Source organism: Podarcis pityusensis (genome assembly GCF_964106645.2).
Source record: "Podarcis pityusensis genome assembly, chromosome: 9".
Lineage (NCBI taxonomy): Eukaryota > Metazoa > Chordata > Lepidosauria > Squamata > Lacertidae > Podarcis > Podarcis pityusensis.
The window spans coordinates 3,896,179-3,919,614 of NC_138034.1; the positions used below are offsets into that span (position 1 = coordinate 3,896,179).

General features: G+C 43.4%; 1 protein-coding gene across 1 annotated transcript in view; it reads right to left on the bottom strand.

Annotated features, from left to right (window-relative positions):
- Positions 1 to 19,464, bottom strand: part of BOD1L1 (biorientation of chromosomes in cell division 1 like 1) — a 38,402-nt gene extending 18,938 nt beyond the window's left edge. The window contains exons 1-10 of the mRNA XM_081021485.1: positions 19,117 to 19,464; positions 15,809 to 15,933; positions 14,184 to 14,374; positions 12,155 to 12,781; positions 11,684 to 11,833; positions 9,327 to 9,496; positions 8,369 to 8,483; positions 8,050 to 8,194; positions 6,361 to 6,436; positions 392 to 6,014 (exon numbers count right to left, since the gene is read on the bottom strand). Coding sequence (XP_080877611.1) covers positions 392 to 6,014; positions 6,361 to 6,436; positions 8,050 to 8,194; positions 8,369 to 8,483; positions 9,327 to 9,496; positions 11,684 to 11,833; positions 12,155 to 12,781; positions 14,184 to 14,374; positions 15,809 to 15,933; positions 19,117 to 19,383 — 7,489 coding nt within the window. The 5' untranslated portion in view covers positions 19,384 to 19,464. The remainder of the gene's footprint in view (positions 1 to 391; positions 6,015 to 6,360; positions 6,437 to 8,049; positions 8,195 to 8,368; positions 8,484 to 9,326; positions 9,497 to 11,683; positions 11,834 to 12,154; positions 12,782 to 14,183; positions 14,375 to 15,808; positions 15,934 to 19,116) is intronic.
- Between the last annotated feature and the right edge of the window lie 3,972 nt (positions 19,465 to 23,436).

The window sequence follows — 23,436 nt, forward strand, 5'->3', positions numbered from 1 at the left end:
ATTCTCTCTGCTGTGGTTTTAGCACCATGATTTACTGAATTTTATTCATCATTGCCACCTTTCTTGGAAATTTGATTTCAGGGGTTTCATAGAAATGTTGTAAATAAAACTGCTTAGAGTGGTATATAAATTTTGCTGAATAACAAAAAAAATGAAGGTTTCGTGCTAGCCAATAATCTAGCTGCTATCCTTAAAAGTCTAAAGTTGACCCTAATCCTGTTCTTAACTATATTAAATAGGAACATCTCAACTTTGTTTACTATATTATTTATTGTATACTTGATCAACTGCAGGCAGTTTGCTTATTTATGCTAACTGGCTCCTAACTTCCTACACACCCCAATCATTAAATTCTGAAGTCTCAAAATATTGCAGTACATAAGGATCTTACCAGACTGATATGCTACACTCCCTTGAGAAAACGCTTCCTCTTCATTCTGGCCATCTGCTTTAGCATCTATGTCAGCCAAGTGACTACCCTGAACTCTTCCTCCTCCAAGTGCTCCGTCCTTGGAATTTCCCCCCAATTCGACAAGTAATGAAGTCGAGCATTTCCTGTTGGGGAGATCCATTGTTTCACCCAGGTCAGTTTCTAATACTGGCTTGTGACTAATATCGTCTATTGCTAAATTTACATCCCCACTTTTCTGTTCCAGTGGCATACCAGATGGAACTTCGGTATGTTGCCCACTCTCTTGGGTTCTGCATTCATGCACGCGGTCTTCAGTGGATGTTCCATCACTGACAGAAGGGTTCAAAATTTCTGTGCCAAGGCTTTCTCCTATGCTATCAGATTGCACTGTATTTTCAGGCATTTCTGTGCTTGTGGTGTCATCTGTGGTTAATTCTTCCACAGCACCCTCAGGTTCCCCCTGATGGAATCTTTGGCTTTCTTTTTGAAGCACATGTTCATCTTCAACTTCTTTGCTTGAAAATTCAAGTGGAGTTTTCTCTGAGACAGCAACAGTAGAGACACTGTCACATTCTTCCACTATTCCGGCTGCTATACTATCCTCCGGCATGTCTGCACTCAAGGCAACCAAATCTTTGTCAGGTTTAGCAATGGCAACACTAAGTCCAAGAGCATCATACTCTCCTCTCTTCTGAACCAAAATTACAGCACTCTGGTTGTTTTTTTCAGAGTTTTGAACCACAAATTCAATCTCTTGGCTTGTGGCTTCCTGAACATGTTCTGCTCCCTCTGTGGAAACTCCAGCACCCATAGTTCTTTCTTTAGCTTCTACTGGCACAAATGCACCATGGATGGTTTTGTCACATCCTTCCGTAGTAGAGATAGTGGAAGTCTCAAACCTTCCTTGGGTTCTACAGACCTGATCAATCTCTTGTGCCTCAACAGGAGACACAGAAGTCTCAAACTGTTCCACTGAGCTTGTCGAGATCATAGCTGTGTCTGCAGTTTGTTCCAATCTTAAGGGGAAATGTTCATCTGCATCTTCAGTTCTTTCCTGGGAAATGGAAGTCTCTAACTCTTCAACTATGCTTGTGGAAATCACAGTGCATTCATCCCTTTCCTCTTTGCTATGAACTGTATTACCTTCATCAACACTTCCAGTTGACATACTAGGCATGGGAATAGCGTCCATTTCCACAGTTGTGGTCTTTTCTGCAGCTTGTATAGTAAGAAATGCACTTTTGCCATCTTCTATTGTTGCACTTGGCATAGGGGCTTCAAATTCTTCCAAGATACTTGTAGAAACGTTATTTTGTTTACTAGCAGTTCCATCCTGATTCATATAGTCAACAGCTGTGCTAGGCGTAGGGGTGTTGAAATCTTCTGTACTGATGAGGCTTGGGGTTTTCTCAAGGTTTTCAACTGTTTTTGCAACAAGTGGTGTTTGATCAATATGCTTAGCAGAAGACTGAGCTGAGGTAGGGCACACTTTGACCACACTTGTAGAGATGGTCTCACCTTCACTTCTCTCATCTTCATTAGCAGATGCTGAGAGAACAGCTACTTTCTTTGAGCCTATCCTAAATGGGCCTTCAGATTTCCTGATATCTATGAAAGATGTGGCATCCTCATTCTTCTCTTCCACAGCAGACTCTTGATCCACACCTTGCTTTGAGGTTGCACTAATCACGTCACATTCATAATTCTCAGTAAACTGAGACTCTTTTTTTGCACCAAATGCCATAACATTTTCACTGGCCACACCAACACTAGTGGTGCTACTTTCAACCACTCCCTTTGTACTGTTGTGGATATCATCAATTTTCAAGTCCTTCTCTAAGCCTGTCATGCTGTCAACAGCACCTTTATCAACATCTGAGGTCAGCTCACCCAAGTCAGTTCTAAGCTGGCCTGCAGCAAGGCAGATGGAGGAACTTCCACTTTCTTTGGCTCCAACACAAATCAGCACCCTTTCACTTTCTTCTGTTCCTGTACAGGTCAAAGTCTGTTCCGCTTCTTCGTTCCCTCTCCCTGTACTAGTAACAAAATTTTCACCTTCTTCATCGTCTTCTTTTGCACCAGTGCTAGTCACACAACCTTCATCATCATAGGAACCTTGACTGACATCAATGATGTTCGTTTCAGCTCTAGCTGCTGTACTGTCTGTGGCAAACTCGTATTTTTCTTGTGTGTCTGAAGCTGCTGCAAAACCTTCATTGCTGTCCTCCAAACCAGTGCACGCAGCTGCAGCTTCAGGGCCATCTTCTGCTGTTATGCCTGTGCTGGTGACGGCACTCTCACCATTCACAATGTCTTCACTCTTGTCAGCGTGCGGCCCAGTTGCCACATTGTTCACCGTCTGAGCACACACACCAGTCACAGCACGCTCACCTTGCGAGTCAGTACCAGTCACTGAACAGATGGCAGAGCCAGGACTTCCTCTTTCGGCAGCCGTACAAGTCACAGCACCCTCAGCAGCTTTAGCATGCTCACTTCCAGCTGCATTACTCCGAAATTCATCTGGATTTTCACTTGTCACAGGTCTATCCTTCGCTTCAGTACCCGCACTGGTAACAGCACCATCACTTTCTACTTCACTGAGGCAGGTAGTAGCACTGTCAAAGTTGCTTGTACCGCTACAGACGGAAGCCACACACCTTTCTTCAGAACCTGCACTGGTTACAGCATCATCTTTCTCTTCTGCTTCAACACTATTCACAGTCTGTTCAAGTTCTACCCTAGTTTCACTGATTAATTGTTTAGAATGCTCCTCTGCATAATTCACAATGCATTCTCCACTTTCTTCCTCCTTTGTACTGGTTGAGGAACTTTCACACACGGTAAGTCCTTGAGTGCCAACACCACTTTCTTCAGTCGCTGTGACAGGACATTCATCAAAGCACTTTTCTGATACAGAATGAGCACCTTCCTTATTTGGGGTCCAACATCCCACAGTGAAACCTTCATCTGCTTCTATACTTGTACAGCTCAAAGCAGTCTCACTTTTTTCTTCTGAGCAAGTAATAGTGGCATCGCCTTCTCTTTGCAAATGGATTGATGTACCTTCTTCACTTTGGCTTCCTCCAGTGCTAGTAGCTGTTACAGCACTCCCAGTAGTTCTCTCTGTGCTGGTCCCGATAACAGTCACATCAGTCTCCATGCTATTGCTGATGCTAACACAACTGCTGCTTCCTACACTGCTGCCTACTACATTGTTTTCATTTTTATCTTCAGCGACTCTTCTTAAATCACCTCCTTGTTTACTAGCCATCATGGACATTTCACCAATTTCTTCTGGAGTGTTCTTGGGTACTGACCCTGAAGACAACAATTCTATTACACCACTGACAGTATGGTTTTCATTTGTTTTGCCTTTGTTTGCACATACCTCTGTAAATACTATAGTTGGGCTGGTCATTTGATCACTCTTTATACTGCCAGTTAAAGCAAATCCAGTAATCTTCTGCATAGTACCTTCTTGAATGCATATAAAACCACTCGTTTTCTCTTCAGTCACTTCTTTACAACTTAGGTGCCCTTTGTCACCTGCGTTAGAAATTTCCATGTCAGTGATATCACTCTCTTTTATGTTACCATCAAATATAATGCTACCATGCTGTTCCGTTTTAGCAGTATGTGCTTCATTGTCTGAAATGGTATCTTTATTAGCTGGCCTATCCAAATTAAAAGATTTCTCCAGAGATACATCACTCAAAGGGTTTTTGACTTCTGCAACAGTCATATCCATAGATTTTTGATGGACAACACCTTCATTTGACAGCTGCTTGGTTGGAGAACTGCTTTCTTCACTTTTAAAGGTATCACTTGGCACATCCATTTCCTTCGTAGGAGTCTTTTCAAACCTTTGTTTGGGGTTACTGAAACCGGAAGGGGAAGATTTTGAGATTTCCTTTGTAGGCAAAGTTTTATTCAACTCATGCAATGAATTATGGTGCATTTGGTCTTTGGCATTGTTTTTAAATTTAGTTTCTTGTTGTGAATTATTACTGATTTCTTCTTTAGGTTGAGTTATTTGATGCTGTGCATTACTGTCCCTTTGTTCTGACTGTATGTCCATTGGCTCTTGGCATTCTTCAGAACGTAACATGTGCCCACTAGTCCAGACTGACATTTCTGCTGATGATTTTTCTTCTCCTTTATCCATTTCTTGGAATGAAAAACTTCCCTTTCTGCTTTCACTAGCTGATTTTTTAGTTGTTCTTTTATCTGTGAGCAGATTTTCTTGCAACTTTGCATGAGTCTCTACTTGTTTAACCCCTTTGTCATCTGGTTTGTTGTCATCTTCTCTCTTTTTCATGTCCTTACTATTATGCTTCAAACTTCTGCTCTTGTGACCTTCAGCTGACATTTTCCTTTCCAGTCTTGAACTACTCAAATCTTTATCACTTTTATTTCTCTCTTTTGCAGATGATTTTTCTACTGACTGTGACTTAACTCGATGACTAAAGTCTTTTTGAGAACTACTAACTGAATGTGCTCCACTGTCAGGGTCCAATTCTACAGAATTTTCTTCAAAACCTTTAATTTCAGTTTTGGATTTACACTGCTTATCTGGATCACTCTCTTCTGAATTAGGCCCGGATTTCTGTCCTGATTCCTGCTTGGAGGAACTTTCTTGTAGTTCCGGTTCAGGCATTTTGCCTTGCTTGCCGTGACTCTTGGACCTGGACTTTAACAGTAACTTCTCTTCCAAAGCATTCTTTGATTTTCGCCTGTCTTTGTGTATACTATCACCTTGCTTTAAAGTGTTATCAGAGTTTGTCGATTCTGCATCATGTTTGTCTTCTGAATAACCTTCCCCTTTCCTTGATGTTACAAAACTATGTTGCTTTGATGTACCCTGAGACTCTTTCTGTGGCCTTAAATCACTTGACAGCCTTTTAGACTTGTGGTCTGCTCTGGATTTCTCTATAGAACCCTGTCTGTCTTTTCTGTTTTCTTTACGTGAACTTTCTTCATTTTTTAAAGCATGTTCAGAAACACTTTTCAGATCTTTGCTGTTTGCTGATGTTTTCCTTTCACTTCTGTGCTTATTCTTCCGTTCAGCTTTGTCATCTGAAAAAGATTTTGTTAGCTGGCTATGCTTCTGAAGATTCTCCTCGCTTTTCAGCCCTTTCTCAGATGGCAAATTTTCAGCCTCATCACCTGTTTTATGAAACACATCTCCTTTACATTTATGCTTAATTAATAATTTATCTTCAGAAATACTTTTCTCTTTTTCATTTTTATCTTTTGATGATCTAGCCTCTTTCCTGGGTGCACTTCTAAAACTTTGGATTTCTGAATCATCCTTTTTAACATGCTTTTCATTTTTAAGTATGCTTTTCTGCTTCTGAGGTTCTTCTGAGCTGGTCTCTGCTCTATCAATCTGAGATTTGGGATCTCGGGGCTCAGTATCTTGCTGCATTCCTTCCACCTGGAGAGAAGTAGATGGTCTTCTTTTGTGTTCTTTTTCTACCTTGGAATCATTTCTGTTTTCATCAATTGAATGCACCGTCTCTGAAAGTCTTCTCACAAGTTTACTTGCTTCATTTTTGCCTTGACTGGCCTTCACTTCTTTTGGGGAGGGCTTTTCAACACCCTACAATATAAAAATGTAAGTATGATTTCTTTGTGCAAAAGGCTATTTTCACCTGAATTATGTCAAAGCCCATGCTCCTTGTCTGAACTGAAATCCTTGAATTTAATTGGAAGAATTAACTGCATTGTGCAGCATGTAATTTTGTGTATTAAATCATTTTTAAAAGGTTAATAGTAATCTAACTTAAATCTTAGTAGTTAAGATTTTCTTCATTATACTAATGGCTTAAAACCTATAAAACAGTACTGAAGTGCAGACAATACTAATTATATCTTTGAATTTTAAAGGTACAGATCAAGCTTACAGTCTTACAGAACAAGAACCAAAGTTTAAATTATGGACTTACTTCAGGAATCTTCTGAGGTTCTCCAGTATCCTTCTCAAGCTGCTCACATTTTTTCTTCTTGCCTTCTTCTTCATGCCTGAAAGAATAATAAAAAAAGAGATGTCATGGGCTATAACTCCCATCATCACCTATCAGTGCAGCCAATGGTCATTGTTTATGGGCCTCAAACCGTGGTTCCCAATGTGGGGTGCCCCACAGGGGGGCAATTTGATTTTTAAGGGAAGCAATTTGGAAGCTTGCATAGACCAAGTTAATGGCCTTTTAGGCTTCCTCCATGTGAACAGGAGTTCACTTTTTGACTAATAAGAATTACCGTATTTTTCGTTCTATAAGACACACTTTTTCCCTTCTAAAAAGTAAGGGAAAATGTGTGTGCGCAGCGCTCGGTCTCCCTGTTCTAGCTTGGGGTTAGCTGTGCAAAGCCTCCGCAGGACAGCAGGGTGAAGGCACCCCGCTGCCCTGCGGAGGCTTCACAGGCTGTCCCCGAAGCCAGAACAGCAAGAGGCTATCCCAGAAGCCAGATCCCTCTTGCTGTTCTGGCTTCTGGGGTTCAGAATTTTTTTCTTCTTGTTTCCTCCCCCCCAAACTAGGTGCATCTTATCGTCTGGTGCGTCCTATAGAGCAAAAAATACGGTATATGTCACGGGGGCGGGGGGAGGGCATCAGGATTTTAGAGATGCTTAGGTGGGGCATGGCCAAAAAAGGTTGGGAACCACTGGCCTAAAACATCTAGAGGACACCAGGCTGGGGGAGGCTGTAATGCCTAGTGCAAGTATGGACACAAGTCCCTGTAGCAGCTCTACAAATTTCTTCAAGCGGAGCTGTGCCCCCAAAGCTGCAGACGCAGCAGATACTCTAATAGTGTCCACCAGGATATACTTTAGAATTTCAACACTGCTGGTGGACTAAATGAGAGTAATATGCTCTAAGGAAAATATTGCTCCTGGACTCTTCCCCTTACCTGGAAGAGTATTTAAAGGTAATAACGAGGGCCTTATATTTTCACAAGGGCTTAATATGATCCAAAGAGAACTCAAGTGCACAACACACAAGAGCAAAATTGACTTGGATAAAGGGGAGACCAATTCCTGAAGTTAATGTATGGCTGAATATTAGGGATAAAAGATAGGTCTGGACAAAAAGAATGATCTATTTTTGAAATATACACAACTAAGTTTTGTTTTTTAAAAAAGATAAAGCTCCTATTTGCACTGGGGACTGCTACAATGGGGGGGGGGGGAGAGCAAATTAGAGCCTTAAATGGAAAGACCCCTGAAAACCCTGTGGAGACGCCTGGAGGGCGAGAGATGCACCAAGGTTGAAGGAAGCCGGCATGGAGGAACTTTCCTCACACTAATGGGTTTGCAGAAAAGATGCCTTCCCATACTTTCATTAATGCTAGAAAAGGGCTAAAACAGAATGCAGCCTGACATCTCAGTTGTCCTTCAAAAATAGTTAGACGTCATTAACTGAAGCTCTCTGGGATGAACTTTCCTGCAAGGTGCTCGGCTTAAAAGACTGCCGCCTGCTACTAATCTTATCTTGGATGGGTGAACTATGAACACCAGCCCAGGGGTCTGTGAACCTTAGAGGGGGTTCAAACTATTTCAAACTGTATCTATACTACTTTCAAAGGATTTGCACTTTGTAGTATGCAAAACGTACTAATTTTATGTCCTCTGCAAGTACCTTGACTCTCTCTTTCTTTTCCTGCTGAGGGCTACCTTCTTTTCTAAAAACCTTTGTTCTTTCAGCACATCCTTGATGCTGGCACTGCTGGCTTTCAATTCAAGTCCTCTGGCAGGAGTTTCTTCCAGGTTTTGAGTGTTTTTACCTAGAACGACACAGTAAAGTCTCAAGCTGCAATTTCTGATATTGTTATTTTGGATGCAAAATAAATTGTTTGGCGAGTACTAAATTAAGTATACACTCTCTTGTGCAAAAAAAGCAACTAACTCGCAACTAGAAAACAACACAAGATATGTTCATCTGAAGTACAGCTCAGCACCTTGATTTGCACTTTTCAGTGTTTTCGTTTTTTCTGCAGCTTTCTGTTTCCGCTTTTCTTCAAGTTTTTCTCTGTTAAGCCTTCTCCTTAACAGTCTCTCTTCTTTTTCTCTAGCCTGAAGATAAGAAAATGGGAGTTTATATGATGGGATCCAAAGCATGTTTTCACTACCCTGCTTCCAGCAGCAGAATCTATGTCTCCCCAGAAAGCTTCCCTGAAGGCTAGAAGAGTATCTTCAGTGACACTCAATGAGGTATGAAGGACTGCTGCAAGAAAGCAAAACCTGAAAACCCTATTCCTGTCATGCAAAGGCTTCTCTAGATGCTGGCCATAACTGTTTTTGTTTTATTGAAATAAACCCACAATATGTTTTTAAAAACCTAATAACCCTTTCGATTGTACTTTCTTGTCTGCAAAGTAAACCCCCTCCCCCCAGAAATTGTAATCAAGCAAATTAACTCAGTCTGGACACAGTACCAATCTATTCTGAAATGCAAAACAAAACCCTCTCCAATGGATCAATATGCCGGCAGTAATTTTGTGTATCAAACAGAAGTTCATCCGATAAAGAAATTAACGAGTTCCTCAAGACATGAAACCTTTATTAATATTCTTCAGTTTTCCCTCCATTAAGACTACTGGACATAAGCACACCAAGGCCAAGTCTCCAGAAATGCTTCTTGAAAAGACTGGAGGTCAGAAGAGCTATCATTAGGAATAGCTGACTGCCACATTAATTGATAAAAAGCAAGAGGCTTGAGAATGGCACAACACTAGTCCAAACTGTACTAGTTTGTGTTCCAAGCATTCCAAAATAGGTCAGAACAAAGGAGAGAAGCAGTTTCTTATCCCTGAAATGTCTACGCATGTACTGTGTTTGTAGTTTCGATTGTTTTCTTGTTCTCATTTCTTTGCTAAATATTTTTTTTAAAAAATAAATAAAATAAACCAAACTTACAACAGACTGGCGGCGTTGCTCCACAGTCCCTTCATCATCAGAATCACTATAATACTTGGAGTAGAGGTAAGGCTTATGGACGTAAGCGTGTCGTCCAGATTTTGTTTTTTTATTGCTGGCCCAATCAGCTTCTGGCTTTGTTTTAACCTGATTATGTTCTTCTTCGTCATCTAGAGAAACATAAGAGACAATGAAGGTTACTAGACAGCATGGATAAGGAATCTGGTGCCATGCAAGATGTCAATGAACTCCAACTCCCATCAGCAAAGGCGAAGTTCTGGGATAATAGGAACTGGAGCCCAACAAACATCTGGAAGGACACAAGTACCCCACCCCAACCTTAACGGAAAGATGTTTTTAAAAGCCAGATCTAGGTTGGGATGAAAGGGACAGGCAGAAAGTTCCATGTGAACAAAAGAACCTTTCTGCCTTCTTCCTACTGTAGCTCCTTGTGTTCCACCTCAAAATCTGATACTGGCAGTCAGGGGACCTACTGGAGCAGCGCTCCATGCAGAAGCTGGAAGTGAAAAATCAGCCACCCAAGGCAAGCTTCCCCACCGCCCCCTGGCCAGTTGACAAACATTCTGTGCTTGCACAGATCTCTTCAAATTCTTGCCTTGTTTTCCCACACATCTAAAACTAAGGGAGAGCTTAAATCCCCAAAATCTGTTGGGGTTAAAGTTAGTTAGTTAGTTAGTTTATTAATAAACAGCAACATAGAGCACTTAGTACACAGGTGCTACAAGGCAAGTTGGCAAGGATTCTGGAAATTGAAATATTGCAACAGTATTGTAGAATACCTAGCTGTCTCAGCAAGAATTTCTTGAAGGTATGCATTGGTTTCAATTTGTGACGTAGCACAGGCATATCCACTAAAATCAGAAAATGTATTAGCATTTGAATAGATGGCCTGATGAACCCTAGGCTGAGCCCTGGATTTAGATGAGGCCCAAGCCAAATGGGGCTTCTTTGGCGCACTCAGACAACTCGAGTACACAGCCATGAATTGCTCTGAGTCAGGTTGTCTTGGTCCAGACAAATTTGTTGCTGTCAGAGGATGGGACAGCAGGCAGAAGTAGAGGCAGATAAACTGGGCCAGACTGGGCCGGGCCAGAAAACTGTGCAATACCTCCAAGACTTACTTGGCTGGCAATGCCATGAGTCTCCTTCCTGCCTTGATGCCCCACAGAACTGATGCAACAGCTGTTGAGCAGAGGCACTGATTCCATGGGCAGTGGGTGCTGCACTGCAAGATCTCCCGCAGCAAAGCCACTTGCAAAGCAGCACCAGGCAGGATCCTATTCTGCACAGTTATGGTGCACCTCCATCCTTGATCATTTTAAAGCCCCATTTTAACTGAATATTAAAACGTGGTTTTAAAACCCATTAAAAATGGTACTCCAATCCCCCACTTGTTTGGGGGACAGCTCCAAGGTGGTCCCCAGGTGGCACAGGGCATATCAACCTGATCCACGGGCCACAGATTTCAGTCACAGGGTGGATTAGGGGCCTGTGTACAGCCCTAACTGAACACCCCATTTAGATTATACTACACTCTCAACTAACAGATTACATGGGATTAATGAGATGATAAAGACAAGCCTAGCATTTGGCTGCAGATTAATTTAAGAGTTTTGTGCCCACAGCTATGCAATTTTCAAACTGCACAGAACACAGCAAATTTAACCCTGTGATGAAAGTAGGTTGTCTATGTGAGGGCACGTAACATCTCTGCTACTGAACTGTATGCTCAATTCATTTTTGACCAATTTCAAAAAAATGGGTGATTTCATGTCAATACTGATGAAAAATATTTTTCCTGTGTTGTACCTAGGTATCAGTGTGTACGTTTGTGCGAGCTTGCATGAACGCTCCCATGTGTGCATTTAGGGCAGATAGTAGCAGGTGGCAAAGTGGTGTGGTTTCCTAATCAACTCACTATTGGTAGCTAAGAGGGGCGAATCAGCAGGGAGGTTCCTGCACTGCAGACCCAGCAAAGGAAGCATTTGATTGGCTCCACTGCAGCACCTGCATGAACCTCCCTCCTGCCTTGCCCCTGAACCTCATTATTACTGGTAGCAACACCCGTATTGAGAGGCCAGGGAAGTAACAGCACCCCCACCGCCAGCCACTACTGCAATCAGATGTTATCAACTTAAACTCTGTATCAACATCAGTATAACACATTATTTCTCAAACTTGGGTCCCCAGCTGTTGGGACAACTCCCAGCCTCCCTAGCTACTCCTTCCTGCCTTGACTAGTGGTCAAAGATGCATATTTGAAGACAAATGTTCACATTTTGCTTTCTCCTGGCTAGGGAATTAAATCCAGTGCAGCTTCAGGACTGTTACCTTACCATCAGAAACGATCTCTCCTTCTTCTGTGCTGTCTGAAAGTGCAACTTCCTCTTCACTTTGTTCTTCAAAGGAAGAAAGATCACTGGTGTGCACAGAGCTAACAGTGATATCACTGAGTATGTCAACATCAGAATCCTCCAAAACTAGTTCTGAAAGAAAGGAAGATCTTTTAAAACATGGGCCCAGAGTCCCACATGCAAGTGGAAATGGCTTACATGAATGCCTGGGGGAGGCTTGCCAATTTACATCCTTCAAACATCACATGGAAAGCTGCTTCTGGTCTCTTAAATTTTGCCATCAAATTGCAGATGAAAAAAAATGGGACTCTAAGTACACATAAGCAACAAAATGCTGTTGCAAATATTTGCTTTCTAACACTACAGAGCATCCTACAGAAATTAGAACTTTCTTATCAACCCCAATAGCCCCGCCCCACCCTCATATTGCATGGCAACCTGTGGTTTTTATACCTTCTTTTGTACTTTCAATTGCTTTGTGCTTACTACTGTTCTTCTCCAGAGCTGAATATTTGGCTGATTCTGCCTCTCTATCTTTCAGGGACTTCTCTTCTTTAGCCTTTAGATCCTCACCACTCTTTTTCAAGCGGTCCAACTTTTTCTCAGATTTTTCTTTCTTCTCCTTTTTCCTCTCTCCTTTCTCCATGCTCTCTATTTTCCTATCACTTTGGGCCATCAGTTTACTTTTCTGCTCATCACTTTCCTGTGCAGCTTCCTTGCTTGGGTTAACCAAACTGTTAATTTCTTTTGACAGACTTTTCCCTTCTTCACTTGAAGAAAATAAGTTATTTACATCTTCTGAGTTGGATACTGGTTCAGAGCTTTCTTCTGCAGAGTCACAAAGCAATTTCTCTCCATCTAGCAGATCTTCTGAATTCTCTACACCACCGTCTTTCTCTATACCACCATCTGTGCTCTGCTGAGACAGGAGTTTTTTCGGGACTCTGTCATTAGTCTTTGAATTTGTTGCTTCTGTGGATGCCCTGGCTGCACTTGCTTCTTGGTTTAGAGAAGTGATTGTTTCCAAAATGGACATAGCATCATTAGCTACATTTGTGCTTGGAGTGGAAGCAGGAACACCTTCAAAGGAGTTAAGTAAAGAACAAATGTCATCCATTAGTCTGAAAAATCTGCTCTTACATTTATGTCTCATATATTAAAGCAAAAAAGAAACCTGAAGAATTGGGGGGAGGGGATATTGCAGGTTTCACGCATACAGTCATACCTCATGTTACGTTTTTTTCAGATTGTGCATTTTCAGGTTGTGTCCTGCAGTAACCGGAAAGGGTTACTTCTGGGTTTCACCGCTCGTGCATGCACAGACGCGCAAAATGCCATCAAGCACATGTGCAGAAGCGGCGAATTGCAACCCGCGCGTGCAGACGCGGGGTGCGTTCTTTTCAGGTTGCGAACGGGCCTCCGGAATGGATCCCGTTCGCAACCAGAGGTACCACTGTATATTGTGAACGTCCAATGTGATCAAAGATTTTTCTGGGGCAGGGGGATCCTCCAGTTTGCATTTCTTAGCACAGAAAGTACTGATGTGTAGAGATCTTTCCTATTCTAATTAATTCAAGAGAAAATTAAAAAATTCCTTCCAGTAGCACCTTAGAGACCAGCTGAAGATCTGAAGAAGTGTGCATGCACACTAAAGCTCATACCAATAACTAACTTAGTTGGTCTCTAAGATGCTACTGGAAGGAATTTTTTTATTTTGTTTCGACTACGGCAGACCAACACGGCTACCTACCTGCAACTAATTCAAGAGAGTTGTGGAAGCTTCTCTGTGTGAAAGAAACACATGATGTTTGGGTTATTCCTTCAGAGCAGCTGAGTACAGCAGGCTTAAACTGATTCTGTTATCTTTTTCTGTCAAGGTCATGCTGACTCTAATAGCAAGGCCAGAAGGAACCAGGGTTTCACTCTCTTTTTCATCTCTCTTTCCATCTGTGTGGTGTTTTGTATATAGTATGTTTAGTGTTAAGGTTTAGTCTTATTATAAGTTATTGCAAGTTTGAGTTAAGTCTGCTGCAACTGGACTTCTTATGGACAGTGCCAATCGTGAATGTATTGGATTTGTGACCATTATGCTCAATTTTCTTCAGCAGCAGTAAAGCTCTGCTGGATGAAATACAATTGCCTCTGGTCTATTTTTTGGGGATCCTGCAACCTGTTTAAGTTTTTACTCTGCTAACTATACACTGGAGTTCTGCTCTGGATCAATATGAGTAGAATAAATGACAGAATCATCCTACATATAATTGATCCTTGGAGGAAATTATGATAATTAATTAGGACTCAACTCAATTTCAGACCAACTCCTATACTGGTAAGATTGCACCATGAACACTTACTAAGAAGTTGGGAGGCTAAACTTCAACTTCCCTTCCTTGATACCTTTCCATCTGCTTACATAGTCACCAAGCTCCAAATTAAGACTTCATAGCACATCAGTTCTGCCAGGAGCAATGGACATAAATACCTTGCATCAGAACAGAAGTGTCTGGTTTTTCCTCAGGTGCAGCTGCGATGGGACTGGCCTCCTCTTTGTGGCTTAATGTGGCTAAAAATTCATGGACAGCTTTCTCTACTTGCGGCCTGAATATGTGATTGATCTTTGGATCGACAACTTGAGAAATTATTCTGTCAATTCCAGATTCTAGCATTCCAGATCTGAAACAAAACAACAACATAAAATAGCATATTTTTGTCTAGGAAGTTCGCCTCATATTGGTCCTGCAATAACTCTGTACAGGAAGAAGATGACGACGATGATGATAACAATAGTCAGAGCTTATTTCAGTTGTGCAAAGACTTCATCACATATATTCTTGGGGTTCCCAACAGCCTAATAAGATACTCTAGATTCATCTGCATATTACAAAGCATGCATGTATTTGATAGTGACAGAGAGTCACTAGCCTAAACAACACATATGAAATTTACTGCAGCATTTGAAATTGGATCTTCCTGGTTCATAGGTCACACTTAGCCACTACCCTACCCCAGCTCTCTTATAATAATGCACTATAACAATAAAGCTTCAAACTTGTTTACGGGGAGGAGCAGGGGAAAAATACTTGGCTGCCCATTATGGGGATAACAGTGCTGAAGCACACGCAGTGAATACACTTGCTAAAAAGCAATACTTTGTTTTTGCTTCAAGCCAACAGAAATACTCTTTTTTATCTTGTAATTCAGTCAATCAAATTTTCACTGTTTGTAGACAATGGTCATTACAATACAGGCGCGCGCACACACACACACACACACACACACAGAATTAAAAAGTTAAAGTATTACCAATTTTCAAAATGCTTTTAGGTAAAAATGTAGCCCCAGTCCCCATTAAGGCTCCCCCACTAAACATTTCTTATGTTCTGCAAGTCTGGGGAGACGCCATAAGCCTGCTGATAACTCCCACTTGTAACTGGATGGTGCCATTTTGGCTACATAAGGCTCTACGCTCGGAGAATGAGTTTGGTATTAACTCATAGGACACTTAAAGCATGTAATGAACCTAAATTGTACCTTCTGAGACTGTATAAAAGCTCTATTTCCCTTTAATGCTTGGTTGGTAATCGTGGTAAACTGTACCCCAATGGTGCTGAAGACAGCAATAGTAAATATCTGGCTTTCAAAATAATATAATAACCTGATATGGAAATAAATATGAATTTATTTGTATTTAAACATAGCAAAGCCTACACCTGTAATATCCTCAAGTTGAAACATGGTAATCTATTAAACACTACTCCCTAAATTGTTCTTGAAACTAGTTAAGTGCTTTTTCTATGTTAAAAAAATGGAGTGGAGATCCAGTTTCTTAGGTTAAGCAGTATAAGTGATAAATACAATACATATGATTTCTTATATTTCTGTGAACTTCCTACTAAATTCAGAGACTAGTAAGTTGTCACAATGACTCAAACAGCAGTCTTCCCACTCCCACCCCTGTCAAACTGGTCTTGAAATGAAGGATGTTTTAATTTATGATGTGTCAGCAGCTATCTGAACACCACTAAAAAAGCTTTTGTTGGACCCCTGTACTGTTTTCTCCAATGCAACTACATTAGGCATTGCTGCATTTTAAGGAGTGAAACTTACTTGAGAACCTGTTGTCTAATATTGTTTCTCAGTTGGTTCTTGTTCAGGTGAGGACTCCATGTATGAGTTGCTAGATGGTTGGAAACAAAGTTGTCCACCCGCTGCCTCAAGTTCTGATAAGCAGGCTAAAAGGAAAAATGAGAAATGCTATGTGAAACTTCTTATTAGCATATCCTTGGCATTCATGAGATTGGACACAATGGAAGGTACTCAACTAAGTTTAACTCAGTGTAGACCCATTGAAATTAATGGGTTTAATTTATATTTACTAATCTCAATGGGTCTACTCTGAGTAAAACTTAGCTGAATACCACCCAAGCAATTTAAGATCTATGGGTGGGATCTCACTTATTCATACACAGTAGAAGTCTCACTGAAATCCATGGATTTAAGCTAGTCACTAACTAAGCCCATTGATTTTAACGTGTCTAGTCTATTAGTTTGATAACACACCATAGCTTAAAGTGACTCAATTAAAAAGGGGGAGGAAATACATAATACACACCAGCCTTCTCTAACTGGGGCAGAGGAACAAATGCTTTAATTTAAAGAACATTTCCCTGCCAACAGGTCTTAAGCCAGGAGTCGGTATCTCACTTGCTTAAGCCTTCCATATTGGCTGAAATTGGCCGCATTTACATATAACACCAACCATAGTTTTGACATTAAAATTCTACTCAGTATTGATCCAGAGCAGATTCCAATGTATAGTTAGCAGAGTAAAAACTTAAACACACTGCAGGATTCCCCCCAAAATAGACCAGAGGCAATTGTATTTCATTCAGCAGAGCTTTACTGCTACTTAAGAAAAATGAGCATAATGATCACAAATCCAATACATTCAGGATTGGCACTGTCCATAAGAAATCCAGTTGCAGCAGACTTAACTTAAACTTACAATAACTTATAATAAGACTAAACCTTAACACTAAAGCATGCTATGTACAGAACACCACACTAGAAGCAAAAGAGATAGAAAGAGAAAGTGAAACCAAGGCTCCTTCTGGCCTCTTATTATAGTGTAGTCAGCATAACCTTGAAGAAGAGAAGAGAATCAGTTTAAGCCAGCTGTACTCAGCTTCTCTGAAGGAATAACACAAACATCATGATCCTTCTGTTTCTTTCTTTCACACAGAGAAGCTTCCAGAACCCTCTTGAATTAAGCAGAACAGGAAAGATCTCTACACATCAGATTAATACTTTCTGCACTATGAAATCCAAACTGACAGGTTTAGCACTATGTTGAAAAGCCTGAATGAGTCCAATCTAACTGTCAGGCTTGCATGCAACACAGAAAAAGTTTTGTTTCAATCAAATCCCTGCTTGGTTTTATATTCAACCTGAGGATTCTGGTTTACACAAGGGTAATTTTAAGGAGCCAGACACGGCTTGAAGTTGGCTTGTTATGAAATTTAGCATAATTTGTTTTAAACCAAGATCTCATGGCTTTTTTTCAGGTGGGCGCCATTGTGAGAGAACAAGGGTGAGTTCCTACACCTCTGTCTGGAAAAACAGCACTGAGTACTCTGTTGCACTTGCAGTATAGATGCAGACACATCCTCACACACTACTGTTATTTGAAATTTTAGTTGCCTTTCAACAATAAATCTGCACTCAATGCATGCTACAATAGCCTAGTTCTCCTCAACATCTAATTCTGTACGCACAAAGCATGTTTTTGAATTGCAAATCATTCTATCATATGAGTCTGCACCTTCAGTCCGAAGTGGTACAGCCCCCCCACAAATTTCCTACCACAGTGAGATCTATGTCACTAAGATACTAGTCTAGGGAAGAGGAAAACAGATGAAGGAGTATTCACAATAGTGGTCGGGTGAGGGCAGAGCTTTGGTATCTTTCTCAATTGCCTGGCAACTAGGATTGCAAGGTCTTCTGTTTGACCTGACACCTCATGCTTTCGACTTTCACCTTAAAAATTCTGGTTAAGGAGCAAATTCACAGCACAAAGGTGGAGAATTAAAGGGAAAGAGCTGTTTTATACTTGTCTCTGTTTTCACTTTTAGGTAAAAACCCACATCCATTAAGCCACATGTCCCAAACCGCCAGGCACAGCCAGGCTCTGCCCAGTAGTCTGCCGGCTGCCCACCCCAACCCAAAGCTTCTACTCCACACCTCGAGCCACAGCAGCACAGGAAGCTGCCTCAAAACAAGTCTAGCTCCATATTGCTTGCACTGGCTGGCAGCAGGTTTGGGGCTTCACACAGAGGAGCCTTCTCAGGGGTGGCTGCTCCCAGGCAACTTTGGAATTTCTTACCTAGAGATGCTAGGCAGGCTCACTGTCCTTTCCAACAGGCCTTTAGGAACTGACTGCTTTTAATGGGAGGGGCTGGTGCCCTGCTGTTTTCCTTACTGTAATTATTTGCATGGTTTTAACAGATCTCTGTTTCTCAAACTCAGGTCTCCAAACTACAACGCCCATCACCCCTGCTAGTTAGGGATGAGTGTTGTAGTCTGACAACAGCTGGAGACCCAAGTTTGAGAAACACACACCAACTCTAGGGGGCAGAGGTGTCTCCGGCCCCTCAAAGTCTCTTGGATGGGACTGAGCTCCCAGAGTCCTGAGCCTCTGGTCATACCCTGCCCTATGACCAACAGGTCACTGCCTCTGCCGCACCTCCCAGTCCTGCCTCTGGGGCAGGCCCAGTGGGGACTACAAGTCCCATCATGACTGCCCCCTCTGCGTAGCTCACTTTGCCAACAGGGCCAGCCATGGAGAGGCCAGCGGCCAAGCACATTGCCATTCTGCACGGCTGGGCTCTGCGCTGGGCTTCCTCCTGATTCAAGAGTTGTGCGTGCAACTGCACAACGTCACATGGCCCTCGCCCCAATGTCAGGCGAAACGTGGCGCCTCTGATAGACAGATGGGCAGTTTTAAGTCTATTAAAGTTTCCTTCTTCTACGTTTCCAGCAGTTCTTATTCTCGTCCTTCACACGCCTCGAGTCGCTCTTGTAGGCGGGGGGAGAGAGGCAGGGCGTATGTGTGTGTAAATAAACCTAAAAGCAACAACGTTAATACCAAGGACAGGGCTCTGGTCCCTCCTGTGCGTGCAAGAAGCACAGGCTCCACCCCCGAGCTGCAGCCCTCGACGCCTCTGGCAGGCAGGCAGACAGGCAGGCAGGCACTCAACAGGAAGAGCTTCTGCTGTCCGACGGGGGGGCGTTTCCAGAAGCGCCTCCTGCTGCCGCTGCCGCCGCCGCCAGGGGCTGGTCCTGGTGTGGGCGTGGCGGAGGGCGCGAGTCTGTGGGCAAACGGGGCTCCGAAGGGCCCCCTCCCCGCCCCCCCTCACCTTGGTGTCCACGTCGGCCAGGCAGTCGCGGCGGAACTGGTCGAAGAGGCCTTGGCTCTTGAGGCGGTTGAGGATGAGGGAGACCAGCTCGGGCTCGGCGGCGGCCGAGGAGGTCCCGGGGAGCGGCGGCGGGGGCTGCGGCTGAGGCGGCGGCGGGGGAGGCGGAGGGGGCGGCGGCGGCGGCTGGGCGGGAGGCGAGGCTGTGGTCGCCGAGGCCGCCGCTGCTGGTGCTGCTGTTGCGGCGACGGCGCTGCCGCTGCTGGACATGGCGCTTCCTCACACGGCGGCTGGTTACCGAGGAAGCGGCAGCGGCAGCAGCAGCGGCGGCGCCCGCGACGCTCCACCCTCTCCGCCCCAACCCGGAAGCAGAAAAGGACGGCGCCGGAAGTGCGAGACAACGAAACGCACGGGGGGAAAGAGGGGCACCGTCGGCCCATAAGGCGAGCGGGGTGGCGGGGCTATTTCGCCCGCCAAAGTGCGCGTGCGCGCAGCAGCAGCGGGGCAAAACAAAACAGACGCGCGACGGCGGGTCTGCAGGCCACGCCCCCTTGCTCTTGGCTCCGCCCCTGGGAATGTGGCGCGGTCTGTGATTGGCTGCTCTTGTTTCTTTGCTGGAAGCCGCCTGGTTTCTGTTTGGGGAAAAGGCGGGGAATGAAATGGAATACAGTGGAATGGAATAGAACAGAACACAATGCAATAGAATGGAATGGAATAAAACAGAACAGAACAGAACAGAACAGAATAGAATAGAATAGACTGGAATATAGACGACGCACCATCTTGAGGCTTCTCTTATCTACGCTGACTTGGAGCCGGTGTCCCGGGTTTCAGGCATGATTCTTCCTCCATCCTACCTGGAGATGCCAAGAACTGAAGATGCGAACCTAATGAATGATAGGTTTGAACATGCAAAATGCGTTCTACTCAGTACTTTTTTCTAAAAAAAATGTTTAGGGGTACTCTCATTTTGACTCAAGAAAATCACCATTTTATAGTTCAAATTGGGAAAAATAAATACAGTAAATGGACCAAAGTGCAAAGATTCACAAAATGTTTAGGGGTATGCGTACCCCTGCATCCCCCAAGAAAAAAAGCACTGGTTCTACTATGTTTAGTACAGAACCTGCGTTTTCCTCCTTTGGCGGATAATAGAAGGGCCAGCCTGTTCGTGAGGTGGACAGAGGCAGCCTCCTTGGGCGGCAGAATCCCAAGGGATGGTGCCCCGCCTGTCCCTGCAGAAGTGAGGAGAAATGGCTGCAGCTTCTGCAGAGCTTCCCCAGAGCTGCTGTGGCTGCAGCCCAGCCCCCTGCCACTGGAGAAGACGTGGCCGCAGTGGCAACTTCTGAGTCACGGCAAGATCTTGTGGGGCTCTCATGAGATTTTGCGTGCTTTCTCTCTTGGCATTCCCTCACTTACTGGCACACAACTGCGTCTACGTGTGGCATCGAGAAATAATTAAGTAATTCAGTTCAAACCTGGAAATGGCAGGAGAGAGCATGACTCACAAGGAGACCCTTCCTGAAGCCGAAGAGGACATCAGGGCGGAGAAAGCCCCGAAGAGACCAGAGGCTTTTCAAAATGCTGCTCAGCCTCCCCACCTAGCAGCTCATGTGGAGGGTAGTGCTTATCCTAAGAATCCTCCAGTCTCTTGCCAGCCCCAGAGCTGCAATTCTAGTTGCGGATATTTTTGGATGCAGTATTTTTTGCATCTATAGAAGAGAAAGTGGCAGAGAGTTTTAAAGGGTGTTTAGATTGTTCTTCCTCACTTTATGTGCGCTGGGGTCCAGAATGTAATCCCTGCAGAAGTGAGGAGTCGCCTGCACATGAGTCAGAACACCCAGCCATGAATCTTGTACATCACATCTGATTTGCTCCTCATATGAGCAGCTTTTAAAGTACCAGGTGCTCAGATCCAAACATGAGCAAATACCGTGGGAGGCAGCAGGCCAGCTGGCTAAAAGCCCAGAGACAAGTGCCCTCACTGACAATTTACCCAGACCAAGGAAATTCAGCAGATTTCTTGTGTTTTTATAGCTCTTCAACGGCACATCGCTTCCTCCTTGATTACAGGCGATTATGTTAAAAGTCTCATCTGGAATTATCTGCATCTTCTTCCACCATCTCATCTCAGTGATTCTAGGGGACAGATGAAATTTAGCCCAAGCTTTGGGATTAGTTATCCGTTGCAGTGGGAGTGGAACTCTAATTGGGAGTGGATCGAAAGCAAATCTCACTCAGCCTGAACTCTGCCCCCCTCCCCCGGCCTCTGAATCTTGAGCCACAAGTTCTCACAGGCGAATGTTTGGCCCAGCACTACATAAATGGGGTCTGGGCTGCCATTCACATGTTGAATTCATTCTTTACCCTACTTTCAATTAAAAAATAGGCTCCACTTAAAATTGTTTGCGATTAGAGGTGTGCATGCATCATTTAGGGTAGAAAATTGGGTGAACCCCACACCAATTTTATTAATGTTCTGAAACTCAGAAACATATCAGTGAATGTGGACCACTATCCAAATGCCTGAAAAGTGGGGGCGGGAGATCAGTGTTAACCATGAATATCTTCAACACCAGGAAGAACTTTCTGACAGTAAGAGCTGTTTGACTGTGGAACAGTCTTCCTAGGGAGGTTGTGAACTCTGCTTCCTTGGGGGTTTTTAAGCAGAGGTTGGAAGGTATCTGTCATGGATGCTTTAGTTGAGATTCCTGAATTGCAGGGGGTTGGACTAGATGACCCTCGGGGTCCCTGTTATGTACTGAAGTTCTCACCCTGGGCCAGCAGGGGGATACTGTAGATAGTTATGCAAATAAGGAATCGAAAGTGATGTTCAGTGATTGGATAGTTTTAGAAAGTTGTTACAGTAACAAGGTACTGGAGCTCTATATAAGCAGGCTGATTGAACCCTTCAGTTCAGTTCTGTTCTGGCCTGTGAATAAACAAGAGCTGTTTGAAGAATCGCTGTGTCGTCTGATATGTTCACCCACAACTTAACAGTCCCTTCCAACTCTACAATTCTACGGTTCTATGATTCACTGGGCAATGTTTGGTGGGTGTTTTCAATATTCCCCACTGTACCTTTTTGGACAGTCACACAATTTATCTCAGTTTCTCAGTATTCCCCACTGAATGTCAATATTCCCCAAATTTAGGATAGTCAAATGTCATAGCATGACGGTGCATTGTGCGTACATGAGAACGGGTGCACAGTTCAGATGACCACAGGTATCCAGATATTCCTTTCTTGTGCTGCTTTATGCACCCTCTTTACATGCGGTCTGCCATATGGACCATGCATTCAGTGTTTGCCTGCAGAATGCCACATGTGAGGTGACAATTGGCTACAGCCTGCCACCCAAAGGGTCAAGAACCCCTGTCAGCTGCTGCATGTTGCTCACATCAGCTGCTTTGTATAAAAGAGTGATCCCCCCCCCAAATCACTGAATGGCGCTTTCAGTTTAGATGGGTTAGGCAAGACAAATAAAGCCTTTGTTCTATATTTGCTTATGTAAATCTTTGCTTGTTTACACATGCTGTTAAAACATTGTGCCAGCAGGTGGCAATGTCTTACCTTTAAAAACTCTGCTCCTTCATGGGGCGTTGGAGTCTTTGAGGCCAACCAGCAATGCCCACCACCAGCCTGCACCTTTTGAACTACATACAGTACTGCATGGACTATGCCTCCATGGCAAACAACTTGAGATCTCAGGCTAGAACTCATCTGTAATATTTAGATGCTTGCTTCAGCAGTTTGCTTTAAAAATAGGTTGTGGAAAGGACTCCCTCAGAAGGTGGCGGACTCTCCTTCCTTGCAGGTTTTTAAGCAGAGGCTAGATGGCCACCTGTCATGGATGCTCTGGCTGAGATTCCCGCATTGCAGAGGCTTGGACTAGATGACATTTGGAGTCTCTTCCAGCTCTACAATTCTGTGATATGGATGCATCTGTTGTATTGGAGGTTACTATACCAATTGTCTGCTGGTTTTAAAGAAACTCGTCATATGTACACATTTAAGTGCAGGGAATTAATGTGCTAAAATAAAACTTAGTTATATTTAATCTAAGCTTCCCACACAGCATGCAAGTGTATATGAATGAATGAAAGCCACCCTGGGGCATGACCCTTCTGCGTTTTATTGTTCAAGTGATCAACCCTACTTGGCTAGAATTGCTCATGCAATGCATTCAGGAAGTGATTGTCTCTTTAGGTTTTATTTCCCCTTAGTGATACCAGCATATAGATACACTGAATTGGCTTCATAGTGTCACCACACCCAGCATGTGAACCCTGACTGGCTGGATTTATTTGAGGAGGATAAAA